This window comes from Setaria italica, chromosome VIII (genome assembly GCF_000263155.2).
Source record: "Setaria italica strain Yugu1 chromosome VIII, Setaria_italica_v2.0, whole genome shotgun sequence".
Classification (NCBI taxonomy): domain Eukaryota; kingdom Viridiplantae; phylum Streptophyta; class Magnoliopsida; order Poales; family Poaceae; genus Setaria; species Setaria italica.
The window spans coordinates 11566007-11576948 of NC_028457.1; the positions used below are offsets into that span (position 1 = coordinate 11566007).

A 10942-nucleotide genomic window follows, 5' to 3' on the forward strand; every position below is an offset into this window, starting at 1 on the left:
AGCGAGAGAGAGATTGTTGACCTGGTAGGCAAGTGGCGTGATGATCCTCGGGTGGAGGTTTTGTTCTCCTGGTGCAGATCCAACGGAAGCCGAGCTGACGATGGATGCTGAGTCGATGAAAGAAGTGGCGAAATCGGAATCCGCGGGCATGGTCCCAAAGCGAAGCTGAATCGGGTTGGTGAGGATGTCCTTCATGTGCTCGGGGAAGATGATGCCAGGGCGAGATACCATCGAGCTCGCTGGGGAGGATCTCACAATCACCCCTACCTAGCGCGCCAACTGTTGGATTTAGTAGCCCGACAGTCCACCAGGGGGTTACCCAGGTGGTTGATTTGTAGTCAGGGAGGATTGCGAGACCTAAGAACTCGAAGGTGATCATGAGAACACGAGGGTTCAAATAGGTTCAGGCCTTCGGAGAGTAATACCCTATGTCCTGTGTTTTGCTGGATTGTATTGCTTTGTGCTAATGCGAAGAATAGATCGGATGCCCTCGGGAGGCACCCTTGGCCGCTTTATATAGGCTGACGATCGAGGTTTATAAGTCGGTTGAATCTAATCCTAGTCGGTTGTTACATGGAAAGTATTCTGAGTCGGATTACAACAAGAATCCCGCAATATCCGGGCTGATTTGAATTGCTCGATCTCCTTGACTTGTGCTCCAAGTATCTTCACGTTCTTAGCCTGCACGATCTGATCGGGCGGGCCCACTTGTTAGAGCTGGTTAGTATCCTGGTCGGTGGGGACTCATGGGGTACCCATATCCCTCATAATCGGAAATCAAATCCGAGAAAAATAATTATGTGTATTCCGTATCCGATATGTTTTCATCCCCTCACAGCTTGCTTCTCTCATTCTTTTTTTTAAGAAAAATGTCTATTTTACTCCCCTCACCTATTTACTTTGTCCGCTTAACCCCTGAACAAAATTTAGGCTCACTTTACTCCCCCGAACTATTTCATTTGGTTCAATCTAGCCCTAATTAGATTTCTCTTTTCTATTTGTTCGCGTACAAGTTGAGTTTTAACTTCAGATTTTGTCAATTAACTTATAACATAATGCTCTACATTAGAAAAATATATTAGAGTTTTTTCATGATTACTTTTTGTACAGTTTTATATATCTAACATCAATTTCATATTAAATATTCCTAACCTATGAAAATAACCATGAAAAATTTATAGTATAATTTTTTAACATAAACTATCATGTTTTGTATCTGCTTACAAAATTTGAACTCAAAATTTAGCTCATACAGAGAGAAATGCAAAAGAAGAAATCTAATTAGGGGTAGATTGGACCAAATGAAATAGTTTAGGAGAGTAAAGTGAGCCAAAATTTTATTCAGGAGGTTAAGCGGACAAAGTGGATAGGTGAGGAAAGTAAAATGAACTTTTTCCTTCTTTTTTTAATGCCTCCTTTTCTTTTGGTCGGCACAAACTACATGAGTAGGTGGCACCACCACAATGTGGTTTTTAGTATTTCGTAATCTTGTTCTCTGGTTCATCAGAAGTACGTGGAATCTAGCTACAGTACTCCCTTCGTTCCAAATTATACGTCGTTTTGGTTTTTCTAGGTGCATAGATATTATTATGCATCTAGATATAATGTATGTTTAGATGCATATAATATGAGAAAATTCCTTATATACCATCAAAAATTTAACTCATCCCGAAATTTAGTCCATTCATTCAGTCCCACTAGAAATTTAACTTCATCCCTTGCGTGCCATTGGCGTCATATTTTTTCTTAGAAAACGATAGTGACGCCGTTATATCATTTCTTACGTCCACCGAACTTCCAATTTTACCCTTACCCGTACCCTTTGACCACACATCATCCTTCCTTCCCCAAATCGGCAGGTTGCAAGCCTCCGTCGCGAGGCATCGCGGGGTCCTTAGTCGGGCGGCCGCAGAGCGGGGCGCCCCCTCACTCGAGCGGACGCGCTCCTCCAGTCACGCGCCCGCAAGCCGCCTCGCTCCCTACCATCAGTTCGGTCCGATCAATGGAGCCTCGCTCCTTGCCGTAAGTTCGGTCACTCGAAGGCAAAAGAGCCCAAGAGTCATGGCCAACGGCACCTATCTGAAGATCCAACAGGCCTCTTTTCCTCCCCCAAAGTGAGTGACTAAGAGCATGTTTGGATATCAGGTGCTAAACTTTAGCACGTGTCACATCGGATGTTCGGATGCTAATTAAGAGGACTAAACATGAGCTAATTATAAAACTAATTGCAAAACCCCTAGACTAATTCGCGACACGAATCTATTAAGGCTAATTAATCCATCATTAGTAAATGGTTACTGTAGCACCACATTGTCAAGTCATGAACTAATTAGGCTTAATAGATTCGTCTCGCGAATTAGACTCCATCTGTGCAATTAATTTTGTAATTAGTCTATATTTAATACTCCTAATTAATATCAAACATTCGGTGACAGTTTAAGCATATGGGAGCCAAACACCCTAAGGTGCAGCAGTAGTTTACTTTGTGCGGTGGCAGGATTTGTCGTCATTAATCTTTAAAGTGGCCGGGGTTCAGGGTAAAGAAATAGGTCTTGTCCTTATGTTTGGATCCATGCCATTTCGAATTGTCTGCTCGTCTGTGCTAATCCAATTGACATGGCAGGTGTCGCTTGTTTCAGCCGACGGGATGCATAGAAGGATAGCATTCACCTATTCTTTTCTAGGACACTTAACATCCATTTCACTGTAATATGACAGCAATGGCATGTAAGAGATAAAGTTAAATTTTTAGTGGCACTGTAGAGATGGACTAAATTTTGATGGCATGTAAGAGACGAGTCAAATTTCCAATAGTTTACAGAAATTTTTCTCTAATAATATATATCAATTTATAAAAAATAAAATAACCTACAATTTGAAGGGGAGTCAAACAGGGAGTATGTCCCAGTCTACATGCGCATCCGGCGCCTGATCTGACCGAGCGGCGTGGCGTCGAGCGCGCGTGCCGCCGCCGGGGGAAGACAACGAGCTCCGCAAGCTCAACAGGCGCGGGCGGACGGAAAGCCACGGAACCGTGAATGAAGGACGCTGATGTCGTCTTCAGAGATCCGCCTCTGCCTTTGACGGCTTGTCCCACAAAAAAAAGACACCATATTTCAGCATGGCACGTGTAACGAATCATGTGTAGAAGATTGAAATGCAGCTTGCGATTCCTCCTTAAGACAAGGTGTGGGCATTACTGAGGTATTTTAGATATTAGTTTTTTTTCTTTATGTAAGGGTGCTTCAGTCATTATCAGATCACTGTATCTCCGTCGAACCTTTTCTAATCAGTGGACCTCATCGAATGTCGGGACGGGTTGAACAGAAACTTGATCCATATAACAGTCAAATAGCCAAACGGAGGGTGTTTTTTCCTTTTTATTTTGAAGGAAATCCGTCCCTAAACTTTTATTGATAACCACTAGGGCCTGTTTGGATACACCCTCGTAAACTTCAGGACACTCATAAAGTTTAGGAACTAGAAATTGGTAGTCCTAAAATTTATGAGTGGACTGTTTGGATGGAATCATAATCTTTAGGATGTTAGAGGAGAAATGACTTTTGTACCTCTAATTACTCCACCCCTGCTCCGTTTCTAACGCCGTGGAGAGAGAAGGGGAGGGGCAACAGGGGTAAATGATGGGTTGGGGACCACTTTTAGGAGAAAAATGATCCATTATGATGGTTTGATCCTCCTAATGAAAAGAGCACTCCTAAACATTATAAATGCACTTTTATGACATATGTTTGGATGCACAAGTCCTAAAAGTGGACTAAAAGTGAAGTCCTAAAGATTATGAGTGTGTATCCAAACAGGCCCTTACACATGACACCCATAAGGTACAATACAATGGTGTCCGTGCCAATTCTATCTTGGATCATCGGAAAATGGTACTGCAGGCCTGCAGCTACATGTGCCGATGCAGCATTTTGCGTCGAGTCATGGGAAAAGATGCTCATAATGACACCAAAACGTATTTGAAGATCCAGTTAAAGGGCCCTTTGGTGGAGCTTCGAGGGACTTCGGCTCTCTCCTTGTACAGCACTGTTTGGTTCTGTAGAAGCTGTTACGTAAATCGAGAAGAAAAATGAATCGGGAAAGAGCCAGGAATTATGACTCCTCCGTGCTGCAGTGGTGCTACACTGGGAGAGCCGGAGCCACCACCAAAGAGGCCAATTTGAAACTTGAAGATTAGGACAAGGTGGAGGCATGCCTGCTCAAGGAGACAGATGCACGCATTCTTCTCTCTAATTTCCTTACTAGAGCAGCATGCATTTGGAGTCGCAGCCACATTATTGGCACATAAACAGTAACAAAAGTTGATGGGGAGCAGCATGCATGCATTTCCGTGACCGGTGGAACAATCCGCATCATTAACAGTGAGACAGTGATGAATCATTGAATCCATTAGCATAATGATGTTGCTTTGCCGGGTCGTCGTCGTCGAGCCGAGGGGATATCGCCGGCCGTCACCATCACCCAAGAAACCGCGCGCATGCAACTGTGGGCAGATCATCAACAAGCGCAACAACTAACTGCAGGGCCGGACAATTCGGTCCCATGATCCCGGAGCCTACCGGCGGCAACATGATTAATAAGATAAAATTTTCAGACAAAAGATCTTTGATCTGCGTGATTAAGGAATGATTCCGAACATGCATCTTAAAATCAGGCGTGCTTCACCTAATCACGAGTAGTATAGCAGAACAGGTTCCAGACAGACGTTTATGTTCTTGTTATGGCAGCCTTTTTTTTTTCTAGGATATGCTTTATTTTGCAGGTATGTCATGCATTTGTAATCAAATTACGGAAAAAAAATCGGAAGAAAAGAGGCATGTCCTTTGTAGCTTTGCAGGGTGCAGGAGTCTTAGTTTAATTAGCACATTATTTTTCATACGGTCAGGAGTCTTAGTTAAATTTCTACCGAATTGAAAGCACCACGAGAGGCATTGACCGGCTGGTCAAATCCAGCTTAGGTGATCAGGTCAACGTCAGGCTGCTGTTGTCGTACAAATTTAAAGAGGAAAGAAACCAATTGGAATATAGGCACTGCAGCGGTTGAACACTAGTAGTACCGTGCATGCGTAGCCAATTGACCCGTCCACGTCCACCAAACCCAACAAACTGATAGTAGGAGGAGGAAGGAATTATATGGGGGGTTAAAGTTCATCCACGCTAGAGGCGCCGAAATTTGCGTCCCAATCTGTGACAGAAGAGTCAACGTGTGTGCTTAGGAAACCTTCTTTACCACTCAAGTCACTTATGTGATTCCTTGTATATGTTTATCTAGTGGGATGGAAAGAAAAACAGTGAGAAAGTTTCAACCATTGGAAGATTATTAGTAGTCAAAGAAAAGGATCCGTAGTCGTGCAAGGATAATGAGATACGTATTGGTTGTTCCTAAAGGTGAAAACGGTCGGAAACTATTGAACCATTTTTGTTGTCACACATGTTTCCTCAAAAATGAAATGCATATAAGCAGTAATGACAAAAACAAATATGACATCAGAATGGAGAGGAAGTTGGTGTGGCCATCACGAATTGACGATTCGTATTTTGTATACAAACACCTCACAAGTTAGACTTGAATGGACAAAATCATTTTAAGTCACATTATCTCATAAGGCGGACGAAGAGAGACCATTACACAACACACGTTCAGTTGTTTAACACACGGAGGAATATAATTCTAAGATTAATCATCGCACACTTAGTAAGCATGTGACGCGTGTCCACACAGCCCAAACAAATATCATGCACCCTGCGATCTTTATATTCACATGCGTGAGAGGACGCCATAGCTTATTCGCTTCCCTCCGCTTAGCAGCAAGGGCATCACACCGCCGTTGGCTTGGCTTCTCCAGACATGAGCCACCACCAGGAAACCCTCGCCCGAGAGCAATAGCACGTGGCAGAATGCCAGCAAAGATTTGAGCACGACGTAGTAACTGACACATCGAGGCATGAATTGAAGCAGGGACGAGAATGTTTTGGATTCACCACAAGAGATACAATTGCCAGCATGTATGGTTTTCTTTTTTATACTCTTATTTAATTTTTACAAAATTCATTTAAGAAATTTTTTCAACCAATTTATCCATATAACTCATTCTATTTAAGTAACCTTCACATGCGAAAAAAGTCATTTGAGTACCTTTCTCACTGAATAAGTTATTGAACTTATTTCGTTTCAAACTTTTCCAAAACAGTTACTTTGGTAACTTTTTCTTGTAAAAACTAGTTGTACGACTTATTTTTCAGAAAAAAACTATATGGAAACCGTTTGTAAACAAATTGAAAGAAAAAAAGCGGGCAAAGTACATCTGTTCTGATCGTGCGCTGCCTCCCATAATGTTGGCGCGACGCTAACCAGCACGGCCTTGTATACACGAGGCATGGTGAATATGTTGGGTCCTCTCGGGCAAATGCTTCGCGAAACACGTACGCATAACGCAGCGCAGGGTCGCCTTCAGCCCTTCACCCCTCTGCTTGGCGTGCGTATATACCCTTCCATACTCAAAACTATCCGTGGAGCCACGCGTGTCTCGTTTTCCTTCTACGTTGGAACATCGCCGTCAGGCTACGACTACGAGTTAACAATAGGCACTATTTGCAGCTGCCACCGAAAACAAAGCAAAAAAGGGATCCTCGATCGCATGGACATTGGAGTTGCCAACGGCCAGGTAGTTGGGCATCACCTGAGCTGGCTGGCCCAACAGGGACGTTTCTTGCATGAGTCCCCAACGATCCTCACTCTCATCCACATCCATCCTTCTTAGCCTACGTTTGAAGATACGGACTAAAGTCTAGTCCCAATCACATCGAATGTTTAGATACTGATTAGAAGTATTAAATATAGGTTCATTACAAAACTAATTGCATAAATGAAGGCTAATTTGTGAGACAAATCTATTAAGCTTAATTAGTTCATGATTTGACCATGTGTTGCTACAGTAAATATGTGCTAATTATGGATTAATTAGATTTAATAGATTCGTCTCGCGAATTAGCTACGGCTTATGCAATTAGTTTTATAATAGTTCACGTTTAGTCCTTCTAATTGGTATACAACATCCGATGTGACCCGAACTAAAAATCAATTTATGGATCAAACACCCCCGCCAACACAGAACCAAGTCATATCATCCTATTCCCTATTTATTATATTGCAAAAACTACATCTAGAACCTTCTCGATTTAAGACTATATTGAGACTATCCATGAATGCACGGGAGAAAAGTAATTTCGCTGAGCAAGGTAAAGGCAGTCGTGGGTTGCGATGGAGGTTGGTGGGGTTTGGGATTCAGGGTTTCTGGATTTGGCTCAGCAATGGAGGCCGGCGGCGGGGAGGGGGTTAGGGTTCGGACAGCAGCTTACCAGAGTTGGAGAGGATGACCCACCATAGAGGGATGGTTGGTATGGTGGCCATCCCGATGGGAGTGATAGGTTGAGGGCTGCGAGGCGAGGCGGCGGGGGTGTCGCCAGCCGGGTGGCGGACGACAACCGGTAGGCGGGTTGACGGGGATGATGGACCGGCGAGATTAGTGGAGGGCAGAATAGAGGAGGGGGAGGTGGGTGGCCGGTGAGGTGGCGCGTAGCCTCCGGTCAGGGCGGTTGCCGCAGGAGGTAGGGGGGTGGTCAGAGGAGGTGCGTGTGGTGCAATCAGACACAGTGCGTGCAAGGGAAGGAGAGGGAGGGGAGGGGTGGTGGGAGGAGGCGGTCCTCGTATGCGTCGAAGGCGACGCCGGCGAGGTGGAGGGTGGCGATGGGGTGGAAGCAGTTGGTTTTTGTTTTCTTTTATTTCTCACGTGAGGTGTGTATCCCGGGAAAATAAGGAATGCGTCGGGAAGGGAGAGTCTCCACCTATGCTTATTGGGAGACTCCTCTCCCTATAGTTGCCTCCTTATTATATATACGATGTACCTCTCCGGCGTGTAGACTCCACACGCCCCTAACACTGGTGATTATATCAAGAAGCTACTTCAACGTTGTCCCAAGTATGGTCCATGCCTATGTCACGCGTGTCTGATTTTGCATTGGGGAGTGTAGCAGGTAGAGCTTTTGCAAGCAGGGGCACGTTCTTCAGCTCAAAATCATGGTCACCAAAGTGCACGCTCATCAACGTAGCAAAAGTTGGGCACTACTGTTGGCCTGTTGCTGTCTTTGTAATGGGGGAGAAGTAACCCAGACGATCGATGAGATGAACAGCTTCGTAGTAGTAGGAGGAGGTAATGGTGACGTGTGTCATTTGAACATGCATGCTTATTAGGCCCGACTGATACGCATACGCTCCAGCGAACATCGGCCTGTTCGCTTCAGCTTATTCAGCCGGCTTATCAGCCATCAAACAGTGTTTTCCACTCACAACAAATCAGCCGTTTCAGCTTTTCAGCCGGCTTATAAGCTGAAGCGAACAGGCCCTATGCTTGCCGTGCTCAAATTTCAAGAAAGGGAAAAGTGACCCCGAACACTATCGTAGATAATGACCCTTGTGCTCGATTTTCGTCCATGTCATTAAGACCAAAGAACGTGATGAGTGCAAGCCATCGCTTTCTCCTTTATGATTGTTTTTTTTTGCCACTCAAAGCAAACTTCTCGTTTATATTTCATCCCTCATGTTTTTCACCAAAAACACACAGGATGTTGGGTGCATTTTCGGAGGATGAAGTGAGACTATGTTCAAAATATTGTCTCAAACTTTGATAATAAATTACTACCTCGCTTTGAAACATGACATTTTACAGAAGAAAGAGGCATATACTTTTCAACGTTCTCCTAGCCTTCTAATAACAAATCCAATTACACTTTTTCTTGTGGCCAATACAAATATTTTAATGTGCATCAAAGTTCGCCAATTTCGGTGTGACTGACCCGACATTTGAAATTGGTGCATGCGCTCAAGTTGTTCCCAACTGAGCATTTATCCGGTCCAAACATATAGTCCCACAATTACATATAAAATGAAGAATATTAAAGTGGCAGAGGGAAAGAAACTGATTTTCTCAAGTGGGGTTTCCACAAAAGACGTTGTGGATGTCATTTACATTTATAAACTGATTCCAATAAGTGGCAATGAGAATGGGAGTCGGGGAGAGGAGAATATACTTTAGCAAAGGCCCATCCTCACTGATTAGTGGGTAGTACGAGCTAAACCAGCTCACCAGTCACCACAGTTCTCAGCTAATCCGGCGACACCTGTGTGCGGCTGTGTCCAAAACCGGGATGATCTCCCTGCACAGCACAGGGAACTTGACCGGTGCCCAGTAGTTTTCCCAGATCCGCCGCATCCTGCAGGACGCAAACCACGATCCCCTGTTCTTGCCTGACACCGCAATCTTGTCCTCCTGCCCCGGTTCTGATACACCAATTTAACAATCAATTACCAGCACTAATTAATCGTCATCTCGCTAGCAAAGCTAATCAGTCACCTCGACTCGATCGCTTCACTTCTAACCTTTGATGGATGGATGCTTCCATGCAGCTCGGTGGAGGAGCAGCCGCCGAGCAGGTGAGGTGAGGTGACGGCGAGCTCCAGGCAGGCAAGGATTAGTCACCAAATCCACCACCTGACACCCGCTCACCACCTGTCCCGGCCGCCTTAACCATGTCCCCCCACCTGCCGCTCCCCCTCCTCCCCTCCCGCGCCACACGCCGCTGCGCGCTCCCATGCCCCCGCCGCCGCCGGCGCGCCGGCTCCTCCACGTCCATGTCTTCCTCTCCTTCCTCAGCCTCCTCGTGTTCCTGGCCGCGAGGTGGCGCCCCGCGGCGGCGTCCGCGCTCTCGACCTTCGCGCTGGCCAAGGCGGGCAACACGACCATAGTGTGCGGCCTCCTGCCGTCGGCGTCGTCCCCGCTGCTGGTGGACCTCAACTGCACGGCGGCCGGCGGCGACCACACGCGCCAGGAGACGTACCCGTCGTCGCACCCCTTCGCCGCACTGGCCGGCGGGGAGGACTTCCTCTGCGCCGTGGGGCCGTCCGGGGAGCGCGCCGGCGACGTCGACATGCGCTGGTGGGACCTGTCCGGCAACGGCGACGGCAGGGAGAAGCGGGTCTACTCCGGCGCGCCGCTACGCGCGCTTGCCGCCGGCGAGTACAAGGTCTGCGGGGTGCTCGCCGGCGGGGAGCTCCACTGCTGGCGGTGGCGCGGGCTCGACATCCCCAGGGAGCTCCGCTTCGTCGCCGCCGCCGTCGGAGACGGCTTCGTGTGCGGCATCCTCAACGGCACGGCGGCGTCGATCCGCTGCTTCGGGAACGACACGGCGGACCCGGCCGTCACCCACGCGCCGTCGGGCGGGAACTACGACGTGGTGGCGGCGTGCGGCACCCGAGCGTGCGCGCTGTCGACGGCGGGGGCGCTCCAGTGCTGGGGCCGCGGCGCGCCGGATTTGCCGGGCGCCGGCGCGTCCGCCGGGTACGCCGCGCTGGCATTGGGCGAGGGCGGCGTCTGCGGTCTGCGCACCAACGGCACCATCCGCTGCTTTGGCGAAGGGGTCGCCGCGCCGCCAGGCACCCTCGCCGGCGCGCAGTACCTCGACGTCAAAGCGCAGGGGAAGGCCTTCTGCGGCTTGCTCATGGCCGACTACTCCCTCGTCTGCTGGGGCGGCCGCGAGTTCAACGCCACCAACCACCTCGTCTTCCCCCGCGTCATGCCGGGTCCCTGCGCCCCCATGTCCTCGTGCAGGTGCGGCGTCTTGCCGGGGTCCGCCAACTTCTGCGCCGCCCGGAGCTGCATCTGCCACGACTGCGTGTTCGACCTCAACGTCGCTCGGCCCAATGCGTCGGTGTTGCCCGCGAAGAGTGGTGGCCGGAGCAGGAGGACCATGTGGATCGCCATCGCGGCTGCGGCGGCCGGTTTCCTCGTGCTCCTCGTGGCATTGCAGCTCGCGCTGCTCCTCTGGTGTCGCCGCCGCCGCCGCCGCCGTATGAATGAGCAGGATG

General features: G+C 48.0%; 1 protein-coding gene across 1 annotated transcript in view; it reads left to right on the forward strand.

Moving 5' to 3' along the window:
- The first annotated feature begins 9669 nt into the window (after positions 1 to 9669).
- The window catches only part of LOC101777967 (serine/threonine-protein kinase-like protein CCR4), a 2826-nt gene continuing 1553 nt past the window's right edge, over positions 9670 to 10942 (forward strand). Inside the window, exon 1 of the mRNA XM_022829480.1 lies at positions 9670 to 10785. Coding sequence (XP_022685215.1) covers positions 9670 to 10785 — 1116 coding nt within the window. The remainder of the gene's footprint in view (positions 10786 to 10942) is intronic.